The 21,191-nt window shown below is 48.3% G+C and overlaps 1 protein-coding gene across 1 annotated transcript in view; it reads right to left on the reverse strand.

The window, feature by feature from the left end:
- Positions 1-726: 726 nt before the first annotated feature.
- Positions 727-21,191, reverse strand: part of GAP43 (growth associated protein 43) — a 36,560-nt gene continuing 16,095 nt past the window's right edge. Inside the window, exon 2 of the mRNA XM_065418259.1 lies at positions 727-815. Coding sequence (XP_065274331.1) covers positions 727-815 — 89 coding nt within the window. The remainder of the gene's footprint in view (positions 816-21,191) is intronic.

Genomic DNA, 21,191 nt, shown 5'->3' on the forward strand with positions numbered 1-21,191 from the left:
TCAGGACAGACGGCGCTATACAAACGCAAAGACAGTGGTATCATGATCATTATTCTTATTTATTATTATCATCGTCGTTCAGTTTGAAAAAGGAGCCTGGAGCCACGCGTGACGCTAATTGGCACATTTTGCTTTATTTTTGAAAACAAACGGGGAGGGGGGTTAATTTTCCTTCGTTTGTTTGTTTTTTTTGTTCTCTTTAGTTCATTCCATCACATTGAAAAAGGAAGAAAAAGAAAAATGTTTTTTTTTTTTTTCATTTTTAACTCACTTGGTAAATCTGGACTCCTCAGATGAACGGAACATTGCACACACACTTGGAACAGAGAGGGACGGGAGGGGGGAGAGAGAGAGAGCGCTCGCGGCGGGCAGACAAACACACGCACGCTCCAGATCAAAGAACTCTGATACAGTGCAAGAATTTTCCCAAAATGATTGGATCATCATCATTACCAAACAACTCGCCATAACAACACCAAGAAACAAAGAAATGTTTAAGCCACACTGTTCGACTGGGATTTTTCCTGCTTTTTTTTTTTTTTGCTTTTTTTTTTCTTTAAATGTTTGCCACACAGAGAGAAAAAGGGTTTAAGTGGGATGGGGGAGGGACGGACAGGCCCACAGGGGCGAGCAGGAGGTGGGAATCAAGATTGGGGGTGGGCACAGGAAGAAGGATACAGGAAAGGGGGAGGGAGGGAGGGGCAGTGGGGAGTCATTTCTTAATGTTCAGGCATTTTCTTGGTCCGCCTTGTTCTCGTCTTCTTTCACCTCTTCCTGCTGGGCACTTTCAGTAGGTTTGGTTTCTTCTACAGCATCTAGTGGGGAAAGAGAGAGGTGAGGGTTAGTTGCCTGAGCTACAGTCAAGGGTGGCTCTAGCTTTTTTGCCGCCCCAAGCACGGCAAGCAGGCTGCCTTCAGCGGCATGCCTGCGGGAGGTCCCCAGTCCCGCGGATTCAGCGGCGTGCCTGTGGGAGGTCCGCCGGTCCTACGGCTTCGGCGTAGCCACCGCCGAATTGCCGCCGAATCCGCAGGACCGACGGACCTCCAGCAGGCATGCCGCCGAAGGCTGCCTGACTGCCGCCCTCACAGGGACCGGCAGGGCGCCCCCCGCGGCTTGCCGCCCCAGGCACGCGCTTGGAGCGCTGGTGCCTGGAGCCGCCGCTGGCTACAGTGTACTTTTCACATGCTTGTTGCAGAGGGCCTGAATGACTCCAGGTCCTTGTTCCCAAATGGGCCAAAATCTGAGAGTTCTTATCTGGCACGTGTGTGGGTGACTGTGTGAAATGAATTTATATTGTCCAGATCCTAGTGGACAGGTGTATGCTTCCAGGGCCGGCTCCAGGGTATTGGCCTCCCCAAGCAGCCAAAAAAAAAAAAAAAAAAAAGCTGCGATCGCGATCTGCGGTGGAAGGTCCTTCGCTTCGAGCCGGAGTGAGGGACCGTCCGCCGAATTGCCGCCGAATAGCTGGACGTGCCGCCCCTCTCCGGAGTGGCCGCCCCAAGCACCTGCTTGACAAGCTGGTGCCTGGAGCCGGCCCTGTATGCTTCACACAAACCAACACCATGATAAGCGCTAATTAACCTTCTGATTTAGGGAGCCAGAACAGAAAGGCTAAAGGAGTGAATCAACCATACAAATACAATTGTAGAGCGGCAACACACCTGTTAGATCACCTAGTTTATCCTAAATCCCTGCCCGACCCCTAGAGCCAGTTGCAGGTTGTTTCCTTCTATACATTAGCTAATGTTTTTTCCCCAGTCTACTCTTAAGTAGGCCGTGAAGAGTGAACTCTCCACTCACTCCTAAGTGTTTGGAAGGCTACATTATCCATACGGAAAAGTCCTATAGATTTTGATAGGGATGAGACCAAGGTTCTCTATACACATGACAGAGTTCTGCGGAAATTATTCTAGAACCCTATAGAATTGAATAGCAAATAGGAACCTATATCTATAGGGTTTTTTTTTTTAAGTACAGAAATCTATAGCAGGGAGCTAATTTTCTATTAAATGCTATAAGAAGTTATAGAAAGGTTCTCATTCTCTAATCCCTCCTCCAGGACTTCTCTATAAGGATACATCTGCCTGAGCTGTGCCAGTTCTGTGACTGGAAGCCGTCATACTCCATGGCCATCAGACAACTTTCACCCGCCCTCAGTTAACATGAAATGTTAAAGTAAAATACTTTAAACAGTGACATTCTAGACATGTATTAGACAAGAGATCAGGAAAGGGGGGGCGTTAGGGGGGAGACAAAGTAGATGGATGTGGAATGATTTAAGTTGGAATGGACCTGCTTTTGGGTCATCCAGCCCATTCTCCTGTAGTAAAGGGACCTGAGTGAACTGTTGCTGAAGCATCCCTGACACCCACGCATCTTGTCTGAGCCTAGAGGATCGCTGGGGCTATAAAGCCAACTTTGCACTTTTGTGGTTTGTGACGCAAAGCTGCCGTAATGCACTGGAGGATCTGGTCTGCTTTGCACAACAGTAACTGACTACACAAGACACAATGGAGTGGAGAATCAGGACCATAAATAGTGAGCACATGGATAGAAGATTCCAGGACTCACTTGTCATAATGGTTGACTTCAGGACTGTCCCTCTGTGTGTATAGGGTTGGTTACGTTTCTTTAAAACCATTCATATTAGTGTAGTGCTGGTGAAAGGGAGTGAATTGACACCACTGCAAGCTAAAGTGCTTGGTTCAGCAGTGCAAGAAGCGCAGAAAGGGCAGTGGCAGAGCAAACCCTCTCCTCTCCCTCCCCTGCCCCCACTGATGTGCCTCAGCACTGAAATGCAGTGACCATCCTGTAAAGGGGAGTTTGGTCACATGTAGCCCATTCACTACTTGCACTGGACTAGGGCTCCTTGCCGAACATCAGTGAGGATGCCTCTTGGCACGTGGATAGTCATAGGAATTGGACTGAGACCAACTCAATTTTGCTAAGCTATTCAGTGCCATTAGATGGCAGACATGCATTTACTACCAACCTTGGCAAACAGCCAAGACCCCTTAACCTAGCTCTTTTAAATACCTTCCCTAACCCTACGTCCCTAAGGATAGCCTTTAAAATGTGTGCAAACCCCCTGCCTCGTGTGCCAATTAAGTGCTTTTATTGCACTTACGCTGCTCGGACCCCCAACCCAGGTGTCACAATGAGTTCCTACTGTAATATTTCCCCCCAAAAATCTATTGGGCAGCACCTTGGCCCAGTAACCCCGCCCTTGTCCCTGGGGCTGCAGACTTCCAGCCAACAGAAGCATATACATGTTTGCTTTCTCCTGCTCTTAAGCAACAAAATCCAACAGCTTTGCGAGGCCTCCCTTGCATTAATTAGTACAACTACAACCATCAACGGAGTGAAATAGGCTGTTGATTTAAATGGGACGCACGCAGGGTTGGGGAGCCCAAACAGGTCAAGTGATCTTAATGGTTTTACTAAACTTTCTTGCAGCTATAACAATTTTACATTGGTTGGGTCTCTCCCCCCCACTCATCTCTAGTGCCAGCTAGCTGAGGGTTTTATGATGGAGAAATGGCAGCACAGAGAAAAAGATGTGATTTGCCCATGGTCACACAGTGGGAAAGGGAAACAGAACCCAGAAGTGCTAACACCTAGGGGTGAGTTTTAGCCACAAGATTGTCTTTATCTGCTAGCAGCGCAGACGCTGCAAGGGCTCATCTGAGCCTTCTGAAACAAAGCCGTCTACAGATTTTCTTACAGGCATACGCAGGATGGGTGGGTGAAGCATGCGTGCGTGCACACACACACACACACACAAAGCTAGAGGTGGGTGAACCAGTTCAAACAACATAAGAACTACACCTGGAATTTTGTTCTGTATTGGAATTATGTACAGTGAAAATTATGTACACTATTATATATAGTGCTGTGCCACCATTAACTTAATCAACTCCCCAGAGAGGTGGGTAAACATTAACTCAGTTTTACAGAGATGGGGGACCTGAGGCACAGAATGGTTCACATGACTAGTTCAGGCTACACAGTATCAGAGCCTGTTTAGAATTTGTGTCAATCCCCATGCTCAGTCCGCTAGGTCATAACACCTCTCTATGTACCTTAGCAATTAAGGACCTGGTCCTGAAGCCTGGAGGGGTCACTTAAAACACCTATGGACTTAATTGACAGTTTTGGATGGTCAAGAAATGCAATACCAGGCTCTAAATGTGGGGTACTGGCAGGCTCAGAGCAGTGCATGGAAGCTCACACTAATGCCACCTTGTGCTGTTCTTGCTCAGTGGATAAACAGAAGGCTTCAGAGCACAATGTCCTGCCACACTACGGCCCCTTTGCATTGCTCTAGTGCAGGGGTGGGCAAACTTTTTGGCACAAGGGCCACATCTGTGAATATAAATTGTATGGCGGGCCAAGAATGCTCACAAAATTGGGGTTGGGGTGCAGGAGGGGGTGAGGGCTCTGGTTGGGGGTGTGAGCTCCGGGGTGGGGCTGGGGATGAGTTTGGGGCGTAGGAGGGTGCTCTGGGCTGGGACCACGGGGTTCAGACAGCGGGAGGGGGATCAGGGCTGGGGCAGGAGGTTGGGGCATGGAGAGAGGCTCAGGGGTGCAGGCTCCAGGTGGTGCTTACCTCAAGTGGCTCCCAGAAGCAGCGGCATGTCCCTTCTCCGGCTCCTATACGGAGGCACGGCCAGGCGGATCTGCACGCTGCACCGTCCGCAGGCACTGCCCCTGCAGCTCCCATTGGAGCACCAGAAGGGGCCATTGGAGCATGTAGGAGCCAGAGGGAGGCCACACCTCGGCTTCCAGGAGCCACGTGGAGCGGCCTCCCTGACCCTGCACCCCAGCTAGAGCGCCAGAGCTGGGCAAGCCCCAGACCCTGCTCCCCAGCAGGAGCTCAAGGGCTAGCTTAAAATGGCTGGCAGGCCGGATCCAGCCCGTGGGCCGTAGTTTTCCCACCCCTGCTCTAGTGGGACAAAGGGGCTGAAAAGCAGCAGATCTCACCCCAGGTCATACTCCTGGCATAGGGGAATCCTCAGGTGGCATGGAACTCGTGTGGTGGCTCAACACTATCCGCCTTCACTTTGCTGAGTATCAGGGTCATAGGCAGAGCCATGGGGACTTTATTGACAGCCTGGCCTCATGACTGCTCTAACTTATACTGGGACTGACTTGCCCCCTGGTTCGGTCTGGAATCAGGGAGCCACAATAGTGACATAAAGCCACCTTTGTCACCCACTCGGGCTCTGCACCAAGCACAGCTCTGCTGGACAAGGGAATCAAGGCTTCAGTCACCAGGGCAGTCCCAGGCACCTTTCACCAGCACTGAATTCACATGAATAAACGAGAAACCTGCTCCGTGAAGAGAGTTAGCAAGCAAGATTCAGTTATCTGCCTCGCTCTTGCTTGGATCTGAACAGGGAGCATCTGGGATGTGTTTTTGCTTAACAGCTGTGGCAGTGTCTCACTGAATTTGAGGACAGTGAAAAATCAGAACCTACTGGTCAACATTGAGGTTTGATCACAGGTGGCAGCACAAGGATATACAATTGTGTGCAAAACAGGTTCAAAGCACTGAAATGCTACATCACAGAATCCTAGACAGAAGAGCTGGAAAAGACCTAGGGACAGATCCTCAGCTGGTGTAATTTGATGTAGCTCCATTGATTTCAGTACCAATTTACACCAGCTGAGGATCTGACTCCTAAAAGTATGTAAAACAGCCTCTCTCTCTCCCCCTTCTCTCACTAGTGCACGCTTGTTCCTGGGTATGTGTTCTGACCAGGGATTTCTCCAGTCTAACTTTAAATGTCCCAAGCAAAGGGGCTTCCGCCCCTTTCCATAGGAGACTACTAAGCAGTTATCTATTAGCTGTCACTTGTCAGAAGGCTTTTCTTGATATTGGGCCTAATTCTCCACTCCCTTGCACCTTGGGTCGTCATTTACATTGGTGCAGTGTGGATGTGTAATTTGCCTGTCAGCAACACAGGCGGTGGCATTTGACATGCACATTGTACTCTTGTTGTATAGGGATAAATAGTGATATGAGATGCAAGGCCCATTGAGCCAAAATGTTCCTTCCCTTTTTCAAAATTGAAATGCACCAGCTGCAGCTCCTTTTGGGTGGCCAACTTGCCACCCCTGCAGAAGCTGCCACATCTGCTCCTGCCAGGTATGCTAAGATTCAGTGCATTGACATTGTGAGACCTTCTCCCATGACCCCGCCTCTCCATTTTTGTGGGCGGAGTAGGAACAAGGAAGAGGCATTGGTTTATTTGGAAACAGGCCGGTGGGTCTGAGATACATGGAGCTGTAGCAGAAGAAGCTCAGATAGCTAAAGATGTGGCAGGAGAGGCCATCAGCTGGAGCAGGGGAGGCTGGTTATGTACAGACAGCAAATGGAGCCCCAGCACCCAGAACGTGAGAGGAGAGGCCCTGGGGTATGTCAGAACATGGAATAGATGCGCCAGGAGATTGAGAAGAAACAGGAAGGGCAGTGACATGAAGCTGAAGGGGCTTGGGATATGCAAAAAAATAAAGCAAGGGAGGCCAAAGGACAAAGAAGGAGTGGCTTTTTGAATTCTTCCCATATGTGTGGTGATTCTGGGTTAGGGACAAATGTCAGACTCAAGATTCAGCTGAGATGCAACCACTCTCATTTTAATCCTGGATTTTGGAAGAGAAAACCTGGTTCTGAAACCCATTGGGCCACCTCAGAGCCCTTGTATGATGCTTTAAATTGACACGGTGCATTTGCACCAGTATTAAACTATGGAGTTGTTTGGTAGATTAAAGCTGAAGTATATTTCTGTGCCCTCCTGGAGTGGACTTTGGGCGTGATTCTGAGAGGGGCTGAGAACCTACATCCCTATTAACTTCAGCTGGCAGTGGTAAGTGCTTATCACCTCTCTGGATTAGGCCCTCCAGGTACTGTGCCAGGGAGTGTAAAGCATGGAACTGAATTACAGAGCCCTGCTGAAATGAACTTGGAAAAATCTCCTGCCTTTTAGTGCTCCATTTATTTCCTGGAAAGGGCGAGAACTGTGTCTGAGAACCCCACTGGCAAGTGAGCGCCTTGAACATATGCAGCTACGGTTGCTATAAAGCTGAGCTAGGCAGGCAGGCAGCAGTTTCATTGGATGGTGGCACTTCCAGCTGCTTTCGCCTACGCCACGTTCTAATGGCTGAGCTTGCAGGCCCGGCTCCAAGTCCCTCCACTGCCCTACATTAGTGAAATTAGGTTGAGTGGATTTCTGGGTAAATGTTGCCTCTTGGGACCTGCCCAGCTCCATTTGACTTGCCAAGATTAATTAAATTCGAGCAGACCTCAGCACGTGACCATAGGAGTAGTAACCTCTCCACTGATCATATTGGTTTTGTTTTCTTTTTCCTTTTATGTTCTCTTACAGATCTTTAAATTGTCACAGTCAACACCAAGAGAAAAGAACACTTTGAGTTCAATACAGCCGACTCAGGGATTTTGCCTTTGTCGCTTTTCCATGGTTTTCAGAATTACTGCTCATGCTCCTCACTCAGAAATTATTGTCTCATTCCTTATATTACAGTATTCCACATCCAACCAGCCTGCATTCACCTTGACCTCTGCTCTGGCCCCAGCCTCAGGGAGCCACAATGGTGGTCTACCTTCCCTCTCCCCCCCGGAGTCCTTCACTGCTCTCAAGTGTTGTGCAGGGTCTACTACACTGCTATCGGCAGCCATGTTCCACCCCAGAGGCAGCTCTATTTAAATTATATTTTTTTAGAACTTTGGAAGCTCTGGTTTAGAGATGGGTCCCAATCAAAACCCAGGATCTCAGCCACTCCAAGCTGTGATGATGTTTGGATCCAGAGCTGAACTTCTCAGTTTGGATCCATCTACCCAAATCTATCTATCTATCTATCTATCTATCTATCTATCTATCTATCTATCTATCTACCTATCGATCCAGCCACTCAAAAGCTAATTCCAGACAGAGCATGATAAGTCTGAGACTGTTGAAATGGAATCCATTTCAGGCTCAGAGCCACTGCAGATACCATTCTCCCTTCCCCATCTCTGTGTAAAATGCATCCTTGCCCCAGTCCCCCTCCACTGAAATGCCTCATACATCACGTAGTAGGTTAAGAGCTCCATGAAAACCACTATCCCTTTGAAGGCCCAGTCTGCTTCACTGTGTGACCTTTGTGGGCCTGTTGAATACTGGAGAGAGGGGAAACAGAGTCTATCATGGGTCTCTCCTCCATGGGGAGTGTCTCCTGCTATTCTTCACAATTGTTTGATGAGTCACTCACTACAGTCAGATCAGTAGCTGGCCCACAGCACACCTAGAGCGCCTTCTCAGTTGAAAGGGAACAATAAAACAGCTTTTTGGGGGAAGTGTCTGTCCATTGTATAGAAGGCTCCTTTCCTATAAACAGATGTATGGAAGTATAATTCTTGATGATGTGTAAATCTGCCTGCTTACTCACACTATTCCTTTCTTTTAACTTCACACTTATCAATGAGGGAAAAGGTGTGTGGGGCTGGTAGCTCTCCACAAGGCCCTCTGCAGTGCCATCTTGGCTCAGGCTCCCGTCGGGAGTATTGTGAGCTCACCTCCACCCAGGGATCCTGGTGACATCATAGAGCCAGTGAGCTCAGAGCGTCCTTAGTGATCACACAAGGGGGTCTCAATCCCCTGGCACATGCAGCAGCAGGTGGCAGTGGTGCCCAGATAGCCCAGAAGACATCAGAGAGAAGTAGATGGGGAAGTAGAAAATTGCAGCTCCCTGAATTAACTCTTAGAAGATTTCTCAGGCAAGGGGGTCATTGAGCATGCTGGGGGAGGGAGTCCCAGGGAAGGGTTGTGTGTGTGTGTGGGGGGGAAGGTCAGGTCCTCAGGGAAGGTAGCAATCAGTCACATATCACTAATATTCATTCCACTTTTGGTCTTCCAATCCTGATACTCCTCTCCATGTTGTGTTCAGCCCCATATCAGCCGAGACCCTGAACAGGGCAGGGAGAAGAAAGGGGCAATGCTGTTGGTCCTAGCAGACCAAATTGTCTGCTGCCTCACATTTTCTGACCAAGCTAAATCCTCTGAGGACAGTCAGATCTGTCTCTGTTGCCGCAGCTGCCTTCTTGCTTCACCAAGCTGAGGCGAAGATGGCTTTGGGATTCTCCCCACACACCCCGCAGCCTGTGGAAAGGAAACTCCATTCCACCATTGGGCATTCACGTGTGCAGTAAATGGAAAGGAAAAGGGTGGAAGTGTGTGGGGGGGGTAGGGTTGAGGGGAGCTAGAATTGCAGCTCAATTGCAAGGCAGCTCTCACAGTGTCTAGACACCAGCTGCCTGGTTGCCATGGAAACCCTCCAACTTTGGCTGATGGGCATCTCTCCAGAGAGATAAGGGGGTGGGGGAAGGAGAGATGCTCTTTGTGAATGTGTGGCGTTAATCCTGATACACCACATTTACAAACGCTCTGCTTCCTTGGGAAAAGGAAGAACTGACTCCCTGTCATTCCCTCCACCGCCACCCCTCCCACATGCACATATATGGTGCTACACCTAACGGCTGAGGGGCATTGGCTAAGTTATTGCTGGCAGGTTGCTTTTTCACTCCTATCTACTGCTCTATGGTGTCAGTATGTTTGCTCGCCCTCAGCAAACCAACGCGTTCTGCACCGAAACAGGTACCATAACTGAGCCATTCAAACCCACCAGAGAGGGGGATACAGAGCCTGTTATTGCTTTACAGGCAGCAGGGCCTCCCTTGTCAATGGGGAGTCTCCCCTCACACCATTTCCCATAGCACCTTCCTCAGTTGGTGCAGCAGCAAAATCAGCAATGAGGCTTGTTTCAGGGATGCTTTATATTGTAGTTGGAAGGGGAGGCCTGGTAGCTCACTGTCTTGGAAAGTGGTAGGGGAGCATCTTTCAAGTAAGAAGATGCATTGAGGAACCAGAAACCTCGTGCAGCTGCAGAGTGGGCCACTGGCATCTGGCTGTAACACTGCTGCTTTCGGTGCATTTTCGCTGAGGAAGCATTTGTCTCACAGAGCACGACCAAGGGCTCAAGGTTCAAGTACAGTTTGCACCCCACATAGAACAGGCATAATGATATTGAACCACCTCACTGAGGGAATCAGACTGGAGGTTCATGGAGCTTCATTCAGTAGATCTGAAAGTACTTTAAATATACATCAGCTGGCAAGGGCTACAGATGCCAAGGGATGGTTATTAGCTCAATTTACTGTGTTGTCACAGAACAGGTTCCCTCGCCTGCGGCACACACAGCCACATAGCCGTGCTCTGCGGGTGTGTATATATAAAGTACTTTGCTCTTTTGGGGGAGGGGGGAGTGACTGTAGTGCTTGTCCAAGAGGGCAGCCTGGCAGCCCTGGTTCAGGCTAAAGGATCCTATCCATAAAAAAAGTGCAGCATGGCGAGCAGCCAGCGAGCTTCCCGCATGCTGTTCCATAGCCAGATGCTGTGACCCCAGTTCCCATATGCTTCATTCTGGGCGCTGGGACAATGCAGTTCTCAAAAGGAGCAGAGCTGTTGGGGTAGCTCATAGATTGGAATTCAATCTTTGATGCACCTGGGCCTTGATCAATTAATTGCTTTGAAAATTAGGACCAAGGCCTTAAAGTGGCTTTGGAAAATGACTGGGTGCCTGGGGAGGGGCCTGAGCACAGGCCTGGTGTGCTCACTGAGGCCTGAGCCATGGAGAAGAAGGCAGGCAGCTGCATTCTGAACCAGCTGGTGCTGGCACACCATCTTCACATTCAGCTTCAGGTACAATGAGGTCAGAAATACAGCCTGGAGGGGACAAAGGCGTGGATCAGTGTGTCCAGGTCCTTGTACAAAAAGGGACGACATTTCCTAGCTAGCTGTAAGAGGGACAGGGCTTTTTGAGATACTCGTGCTACCTGATCATCCAAACTTAGTGAGGAGTTAAACAAGACCTAGAGGCTTCACACCACTTTAACGAATGGGGGCTGTGTGCCTTCAGCGAAAAGTAGAGACAAGGTATTGACAAGCTCGTCAAAGTGTTTTTCCTTCCAGCCAGTATCTCTTCAGTCTTGCCTGGGTTCAGCATGAACCAGTTGGGCTTTATCCAATAGCTCATTTCCTGTAGACATTCTAGTAGCATCAGTAGAGAATAAGACATACAGCTTAATGGCATTGGCATGCTGTTCACAGCCAAGCCCATGGCATCTCACATCTCTCCCAGTGGACTCACATAAATATTGTAGAGGAGAAGTAGCTATTCATCTTTATTCTGAGTTCTGTTGGAGTGATTCTAATGCTGGGCCATCTACCCCTGTTATGTCACATAGGTGTTTGTAGCAGTACCTAGAGTAATAGATTCTAAGTCCAGAAGGGACCATTGTGATCACCTAGTCTGATCTCCTGTCTAAACACAGGCAATAAAACTTCCCCAGAATAATTCCTAGAGCAGATCTTTTAGAAAAAACATCCAATCTTTAAATGATTTAAAAATTGTCAGTGATGGAGAATCCACCACAACCCTTGGTTAATTGTTCTAATTACTCTCACTGTTAAAATAATAAGCCTTATTTCCAGTCTGAATTTGTCTAGCTTCAACTTCCAATCACTTTGTTTGCTAGATTCAAGAGCCCATTATTAAATATGTATTCCCCATTTAGATGCTTATTAAATGTAATCAAGTCACCCATTAACCCTCTCTTTGTTAAGCTAAATGGATGGAGCTCTTTTTTTTAATCCTTTAAACATTCTTGTGGCTCTTCTCTGAAGCCTCTCCAATTTATCAATATCCTTCTTGAATTGTGGGCACCAGAACTGGACACAGTATTCCAGCAGAGATCATACCAGTGCCAAATATTGAGGTAAAATAACCTCTCTATTCCTTGTTGTACGCTGTATCAAAACTGCAGAGAGATCCATCAGTATGAGCATGGAGATTTTACCTATGTCCATGGCCATAAGGTCATTGTTGGGGGGAGTGGATGGCTTGTGGCCAGTGGCAGTGGACAATAGGTGATTGTATTGCTGTACTAACTCATTGGCACCTTGGCCTTGTAGTTGGGTGTCTTGTTCTCCTAGGGTGAGATGAAAACCAAGGGCGTTCATGAGTCTTTTGGGAGGGGTGGGGGGGAAAGTGGATGAGCTTTGGTTGCTCACTGTCCTGGCAGGAAGGAGGGAAGGCTCTGATCTTTGCTTGCAGGAGGCAGTGATGAGGCCAAGAGAGTGGCATGTTGGTGACCTCTCCAATATCCAGTCCTAGGCTGAAGATAATGTCCAGCGTATGTGCGGATCCAGAGACTGCCTAGCAGAATCCCACATAGGCCATGAGATCAAATACAGTTGTATCAGTGGCCTTGTCAATGTGGAGAATGAGATCACAGAGAACAAGGAATCTGGGGGATTCCAGTACTCTGCTGGTCAGCAGCTCTGCAAGTTCCTCCAGTAAGTTGACAGGGTTTCCAACTGGAGGCCTGTACCATACTAGGAGCCCTAGGTTCCTCTTGTCCTTTGCCTCACAGACCATATAGGTGCACTCAAATGTTTCTGTTTCCAGACTGGAACGTCTTCTGCATCCTAGGCTGGAGGGCAACAGGACTGTTGCTGTACTTCTTCTTTGCTGTTCTTGGTGCATTCTGGGGTCTGTCTTAGCTTTTGACATACGATGAGTCCTGTGGGCTTCCTTCCAGTGCCTGGTTTTTGAGTTTATCCTAGTGCATGGTGTTCTCAGGGGATGTTGTGACAGTTTGAGTCATTTCCTGCAATATCTTAGAAAAACCTTATTGAACTAAGTTTAAGTATCTTTGGAATCCATTGTATTGAATGCAAAGTTTATGTATTATTCTGGGATTGGATGTAACTTCTTTGAGGGGGAGACATGGTCAATGCAAAACTTGGCTATGAATTGAGCTTCAAATGACTATTTTAAACAAGAAGGAACTTTTGGGATAAACAAAAGTTAAGTGTGTTTCCTAGGAAATACCTGGGGGAAGGTGAATGTAAATCTCCACCTCTGGACACAACCATTTGTAGCTATGCCCTGAGGAGAGAACCATTGTCTGCTGATTACCAGTTCCTGGAATCTGAAGATCAAAGGCACAAGTTGTATAAAGGACATACTGACGTATTCATGTGTGTTCTTGCTCTGAGCAAAAGCTGTTATGAAATTGTAATCACAGAAGAACCCCTGTGTGGGTGTGAAGGACTGATCACTTACCAGAGTTCTTGTTGGAGTTGGGGGATCTCTGGTAAGCTTGCTAGCACATGTGTAAATTCTTTTATTGTTTTAATATGTTTTCTCTGTAATGCTTTCACTTTAAGAATAAATGTGCTTGCTTAGAAAAAGTTGTGTGGTAACTTAAAATGGTGGGCAATTGTTCATAGCCTCAGAGGAGAAAGCACAGCAGAGACAAAGGACAGTTTATGCTGTCTGGCTTGCTGGGAACATCACAGCATAGACAGGGAACTGTGCAGCCTGGAAAAAACCCTGATCAGAAGAGAGAGAGATTCAGGTCTCCACCAAAGAGAGGTGATGGCTGAGGAGGCAGAAGCCTAGCTTGGGTGCCCTTGCTGGACCATGGAGGGGGAATCATGCCCTAAACTGTGACAGATGTTTCCTCAATGCAGTGATAGTGGGGTTTGGAGGGTGTGGTGTAATGGGGTTTGAGATCCTTTGAAGGTGCTGGTATTCCTGTTCTCCAGATCCTGAGGGCCTGGCCATGTTGTGCTGTATCCAGAACATTTGCATGATGATCCTTAAACAGGTTTATCAGATGAAGGCTGATCTTGAATTAGAGGATTTTGGCATGAGTGGTAGAGGGAATTTTCCCTCCTGCAGCATTTTGAAAATCTCAAAGCATTTTACAAACATTAATTCTCACAGCCACCTCTGTGATGTTGAAAAGTATCATTATCCCCATTTTACAGATGGGGAAATTGAGGAAAGGAAAGAAGAAATTACTTGACAAGATCGCCCGTAGTTTTAGTGGCAAAGCTGGAACAGAACCCACAAGATCTGATCTAACTCCCAATCCCCTGCTATATCCACTGTCTAGGGGGGAAAAAGCAGCCAACAACTTTTGGCTGCTCTCTGAGCTGGATTTAAAGTGGCAAAGACTCCCATTAATCACTTTCCTGACCCAGCCAGTCCCCTGAGGATGTTATTCCACAGTACCACAGGCAACTGTAATACTGGCATTTCCTAATTTTCAGCTGCTTAACTTTGCAACCTTAATTTTAATATAGTTTTTTGGTATGTTTTATATAACATACACATATATAACACACACACACACACTTAAAATGAACTCTGACCTTTGTGGCGCCTGCATTATGACCTGCCCAGATAGTACCCATTACTCTGGTCTATTCCAAACCACAACCTTGGTGAGCAAGTGCCATTAGCCCCATTTAACAGATGGAGAATGGAGGCACAACACTGAGTAACTTGACCAAGGTTACATAGGAAGTTTATGACAGAACCAGAAATTAAACCTATGCCTCTTCAGTCCACTACCTTACCCATTAGACCCTCCATCCTGACCTCACTGTTGTACTACCCATGGCCTTTGCAGCAACAGCTGCTGCAGAGCCAAAAGTCCGGAGAGGGATTTAGAGCCTGAGAAATTCTACAAAAGCCCTGTCGTAGGCCAAAACCTGAGGCTGGGCAAGCTTGCTAATGGCCCACTTTTTCAGAACTAGCACCAGGACAGGGGGGTATGGCAAGTCATGACCTGATTGGCTCCCAAGCCAGGGGACCTGAAGGAAAGGCAATTCACAACCTATTTTCTGATCTCTTTCTCTTCCCTAAGAGCCTACAAACCATAAAACCTGCTCATCCTACTCCTTCTGAGAAATACTTTGATGTGTGAACAGCTTGAATACGCAGGTTTTCTTCCAACTGTGGAATGTGACATTTGACGGTAGTAGGAAGCTCCTATTGGCACACAGATTGGAAAAGATGTCCCCATCCCATGTAGCAGCAGTGCCCCTCTGTGCAACGTATCTGTGCCCTATTTCTGGGGATCTTGCAATCTCTAGAAGATGCTCTGGGAGATGTGTGTGGGAACTTGTGTCAAGGCAGATCAGTGGTTGAAGTGTCCAATTTTCTTCAGCCTGTCATCCAGCAAGAAGATGCAGTAAAGAAATTAGAGAAGGCTTGATATTATAAGGAACTGAAAGGCCCAGACAGAAGAGACCACAGCTTGCTTACCATGGAAATTACTCAAGCGCGTAAGGAGATTGGCTGTACAAGCAGGTCTATCTTAGCCAACAAGCTCATGAGGCTGAGGGTACAGCAGTTTTAGGGGCACTGTTTTGGCGAGGCCAAGCAGGTCTGGGGGAACTGTGATGAAAGCTACGTAGACAGGTGGGATCCTCAGGTGCATGTTTACCTGCTGTAGCTCCTACGGGAGGGTTTGTAGCTGCATGCTAGTTGTGTGAAGGTGAAGAGGCAGGCTGTGGGTGAGAGAAAGGCTGGCTGAGCAGAGCCAAGACTGACTTCAAAAAGAGGTGGTAGCACCAGTGGGAGCGCAGTAACCCACTGATAGCTGAGCCAAGGTAAAAGCATTAAGAACAGGAGGGGAGTGCACAAAATTGTAGGGTCCATGTGCTCTCACTGGGTTGATCCAGCTCTGTATATAACTTCCTCCTTGTCATAATGGACAAGCCTTGTGTCCACAACATGGGACACAGGCCTTGCGTGTGCTCCTCTCCCCAATTGAACATGGGGAAAATGGTGCTCCCTGTTTGCAGCAAAAAGCTTTGGAAATTCTTCCAGTGCCTTCTGAACTGATGACAGCCTCTATCCCTGTGCCCCCGACCACCACCACTCCACCCTCATCTCTTATTGACAAAAGAACAAATTGCTTCAGCCTTACTATACAACCCCACGCCCACCTACCCTCCCCCAGTCCAATGGATGCATACCATTCATGATCTGCCTCACTGCCCAGTGTCCATTAATATACACTCTACTACAAGGCTGATAAATTGGGGATTCACGAAACCTGCAAACCTTCCACTAAGCCAGATTGCCATGGAAACCAGGGGTAGCCTCCAACCTAGATATGCTCTAGGAATTAGATCTGCTCTTAACATGAGTGGAGCATGGCTCCATCCCACAATACTTTGGGTAACCCAGTTAACTCTATCACGACCACTAAGTGAGTTGACACCATCCCCAGTTTGTACCCTCTGGGACTGATTCTCAGCTGCCTATCTTTTACGTCTCCGACACGAATTATTGGGCCCAGGACAAGGGTAACTGAAGGACATTCTGTGCTCTGTGTTATGCAGGAAGTCAGATCAGCTGATCTAATGGTCTCTTCTGAGTCTCACATGCTATGAATCTATGAGTGCATGTTACACCTGCTCAGCAATCACTTTACACTGGTGTAAATGACTGCAGCTGGGGCCTGGAAACTGGGACTCCAGGGTACAGAACAGAGTAGGAATGACAAAGCAGGAGGGAGGCCTGTCTGAAAAGTCTTACACATGAGGACTAACCAATGTTTGCACTGGCATTCTTTTCCATTAAGATGGCTGCCAGTGGCATAAAGAATTCCAATTTTAATTAGAATCTGGGCATTTTTAAAACTACCTCTCACAGTTTGTGCCCTGCAGGAGGGACTTTCCACCCTCTGAACTTTCTGAATGCTGCACCCAGCAAATAAGGGGCAGCTGCCTTTCAATAGCTGCCTTGTTTTAATTGGCTGACAAGCTTTTTACAATAAGACTTCCATTGCTCGGTTAATGAATTCAGGCTCAATGAGAGACCATCCCTGACTAGGCGGCTATGAAAACAGCTCTAGATGACCGGAGTGCAGTGGCAAGCCCAGCTCTTTAATTACCCAATCAGCCCACACATTGGAAAATACAAGGCTTCTCCATTGTTGCTCAGTGCAGTGCAGATCTCTGGACAGCAGAGGGCACTGGTGTAATTCTCTTACTAGCTGTGGCGTGAGTCTGCATAACAACTCAACTGAGCTCTGATAACGCTGGGAGGCTTGATCTCTAGATAGGGCGTGGGATCCAATGCCCCAAGCAACCCAAATGAAGAGTCCCACAAGCAGACATAGCCCAATGTAGGCGCTCTTTGCTGCTAAAGTTGATGAACAGATTCTAAAATTAACTTTATCAGCGAGCAGAACTGGGCCCCGGAATGCACGCGGGGTCTGATTCTCCTCTCACGCTGCGGTAAATCAGGAGTAACTGCACGGAAGTCAGTGGAGCTGCAATGTTGTGACACTCGTGTGAGAGGGAAATCAAGACAAGGAGTGTGTGTTCCCACAGCCAAGACTGGAACAAGAAGCCCTGTAGCATTATAATAAACTCCTCCTCCTATAAGGGCCAGATGGAAACTACCTGTGAAACTACCTGTATTTCTTAGTACAGGAAATAATTTCTGGATTATGCTGCCTAGAATCCTTAAGAGGTAAGTGGCTGATCTATGCTTGGAGAGTGACCAAGAAGGCCCAGAAGATTGTTAGTAGTGAAGATTAAGGTCTCCCTGTTTCTCCTATGGAAAAATATCCCACATGTGCACATAGTATGACAATAGCCCTCGACTGGTTGACCTTGAAACTGCCTCTTTCCCTAGTCAAGGAAAAGGCAATTAAAGAAATCCAGTCATTCTTTGCAGCAGTGACTCTATCAGGGCCGGCCCTAGATTGCATTAGCAAGCTAGGAAAATGTGTGATTGACTGTCTTAACCTAATCGGTCGGTCCCTGCTCATTTCTTCCCTTCAGCCCATGCAGCTCAGCCACTTATGGCGTCATTTCCTCCTCACAAATACTGTCTTTGTCTCCACTGGTCAGAGTGTGGTGGGTGACTTTAGGTTCCAGACTTCTTGACTCTGGCTACAGCAGTGATTTACGGGAAATGACCTAAAGGCTTCTGATAGGCGTTTGGGACCCACAATCGCATGGAAACATGAGTAAGCAATTCAGGATTTGTGACTGACCACAGCATAAATCCCCTACGCAGTTGCCTACTGACCTTCCCGCACGTCTCGCTCTTTCAAGGTTCCTGTATGCTTCCCTGGATTGTCGGGCACATAGGAACCAGAAACGTAGAGATCCCATGGAATATCCATCTGTCTTATCAGTGCTGCTTCCTGACACCAGGACCTGACTACAGCACCATCCTTTTGACTAGTGAAGGAAACTAGTATTTTTTTCCCATTAGCAATGAGTAATATAGTGCACTAGCAGTTCCTCCCATGACTGCTTTGTCCCGGCTAGGACTTAGTAGACCCTGTGTGGTGACACTAGTCAGCACAGGTTGTGTTAGTCATTCAAGGAGCTACAGTGCCAGACAGAACCACAGGGTCTATCTGTGGCCAGCAGCTTTGGTAACAAGTCTCCTTTCAATTCATTACAACTTAGCCCTTAGTACAACTTAGGGACACTGCAGGCAAGACTATACAACAGGTCCATGTAGTGTAAGTCCCTGAAAATATAGACAGGTGCATTTTATACAGGCTGCATGCCTCCATCACATGCCAGCCAGGCTGGGTGAATGTCACACTCAGAATTTCCATGTGGTAACCCATTAAACTGTCACTCCTCAGCTAGGCTGGCCACTTTGCCCATTTCTACAAGCACAAGTGTGGAAGGAATATTTGGTAGAGAAAAGGCTGGTAGGGTTGTCTTCTCCATTACTCAGGATTGGCTGGCACTTTCCCTTTAGTCCCTATGGTAAAAATCAGTGATTCCATCCATCTTTCTCACAGTCGTTTGGCTGCAGACCTGAAGAAGGTTTCTAGCTCGAGACACAAAGAAACGTTTTCTTTCACACTGTTTATCTGTTGAGTGCCGTGACCAGTGGGGAGCTGAAGCCCCTTGAGACTGAAGTCTGCTGTTTATCCAAAGAACAACTGCTGTACTGGCAGCAGTGTAGGGTTGCCAACTTTCTACTCGCACAACACTGACAACCCTTGCCCCGCCCCCGCCACGCCCCTCCTCCGAGGCCCTGCCCCCCACTCACTCCATCCCCTCCTCCCCGTTGCTCAGTCTCCCCATCCTCACTCACTCATTTTCACTGGGCTGGCTCAGGGAGTTGGAGTGCGGGATGGGGTGAGGGCTCCGGTTGGGGGTGTGGGCTCTGGTGTGGGGCCAGAGCTGAGGGATTTGGGGTGCAGGAGGGGGCTCTGGGCTGGGGCTGAGGGGTTTGGAGTGCACAGGGAGCTCTGGGCTGAGGCAGAAGGTTGGGGTGCAGGAGGTGAGGGCTCCGGCTGGGAGTGCGGGGGGTGAGGGGTTTGGGGTGTAGGAGGATGCTCCAGGCTGAGACCAAGGAGTTCGGAGGTTGGGAGAGGGATCAGCGCTGGGGCAGGGGGTGGGGCATGGGAGGGGGTCATGGGTACAGGCTACGGGTGGCGCTTATCTCAAGCAGCTCCTGGAAGTAGCAGCATGTCCCCCCTCCAGCTCCTATGTGGAGGCGTGGCCAGGCAGCTCTGCGCACTGCCCCTTTTACAGGCGCTGTCTCCGCAGCTCCCAATGGCTGAGATTCCCAGCCAATGGGAGCTGCAGAGCCAGCGCTTGGGGCGAGGGCAGCGTGCGGAGCCCCCTGGCTGCCCCTACGCATAGGAGCCGGAGGAGGGACATGCCACTGCTTCCGGGAGCCACCCGGAGCCACGGCAGGCAGGGAACCTGCCTTAGCCCCACTGCGCTGCCGAACGGACTTGTAATAGTTCCGGTCAAAAACTGGATACCTGGCAACCCTACAGCAGTGATATGTGTTTCCTCTTGCTGCCCTGGCGTTGGGCCTCACCCCTGCCTAGAAGAGCACCCTCTATGGGCAAGAGTGGGGTTCAATCTGCATGGCCCATGCACTCTGGCTGCCCTGCTGAGACTGCCCACAAAGGGTGACAGTGGTGGTGAGTTTTGTGATGTGGACCCCAGTCCACTGAGAACTAGACAGAGACACTCCCCTTCCCTCCCCCCCCCCCCCCCCCGCACACACTCATTTCACATAACCACTGATATGTTAAGTTTGAGAGCTTTGGAGCCCCCCTTCTCATCTGCCATTCTTAGTTGAACTCTGATCACTCTCTAGCCCTCACCATCCAATAGTCCATTGGCCAGAATGTGAAGAGAAGGTGGAGCTGATAGCTGTAGCTACCACAAAGGATCATCAATGAAGATGAATTTAAATGCATGTATTAAAGGGGGGAGGGATAGCTCAGTGGTTTGAGCATTGGCCTGCTAAACCCACGGTGGTTATGAGTTCAATCCTTGAGGGGGCCACTTAGGGATCTGGGGCAAAATCAGTATTTGGTCCTGCTAGTGAAGGCAGGGGGCTGGACTCAATGACCTTTCAAGGTCCCTTCCAGTTCTAGGAGATAGGATATCTCCATTAGTTTATTAACTGCTTAAGCAATTTAAGGGTCTGTCGTTCACCCAAAATTCTGATTGTACTCCAGGTCCTGCAAATGCAATGCATGCAGAACTTCTATTACAATTGACAGGCGTTCCACCTAGGGAGGCCACAGGTCTCCGTGGGCAGAACACTGCACTGAGTATCAGGAGAGCTGGATTGTAGTCATGGCTCTGTCACTGAATTACTGTTTGGCAGCGAACAAGTCATTTCAACTCTCTGTGCCTCAGGGTCTCCAGTTCTGAAGTGGGGATAATGATCCTTACCCTTCCCCATAAGTGCTTTGAGAGCTACAGCTGCAAAGTGCTATGTACATGGTAACCATTGTTATTTTGATATTGCCATTTGAGCTTGCAGTGCGCAAATGATGTAAGATGGGCCCTAATATCCCAAAGCAGCAATGGAATATACATGCAGACAAAGGGCCAGCCCCCTCAATTGGTTTAAATCAGAGTCGCTCTGCTGAAGCCAGCTGAGAACCTGGCCCATAGACTTTACAAATAAATATCTTTTAAAATAGTTGAACATCAGTTGCTTCCTTACTTACCGACCTTGAACTGAATTCAGAGTTCAGTTTTTTAACTCTGCTACAATCTGGCTCCTAAAACAGTGTCAGGAACTCAAGGAACGCCATGGCCCACCATAGGTGTTAATAAGAGCATCCTGTGTTGCAATACGAGTCTAAATTCAGGGCTTGGCAGGTTAAAGAGCTTCACGTTGACCAGAAAGACCATATATTATGGTATTTCACTAAATATCAGAACTTGGATGGAGCTCTCCAAAGAACAACTAAGTGCCGCAGCTGATTCAGTTAGGGACACTGTTCTCTGTGAGTTGGTACTTAA

This window comes from Emys orbicularis, chromosome 1, assembly GCF_028017835.1.
Source record: "Emys orbicularis isolate rEmyOrb1 chromosome 1, rEmyOrb1.hap1, whole genome shotgun sequence".
Lineage (NCBI taxonomy): Eukaryota > Metazoa > Chordata > Testudines > Emydidae > Emys > Emys orbicularis.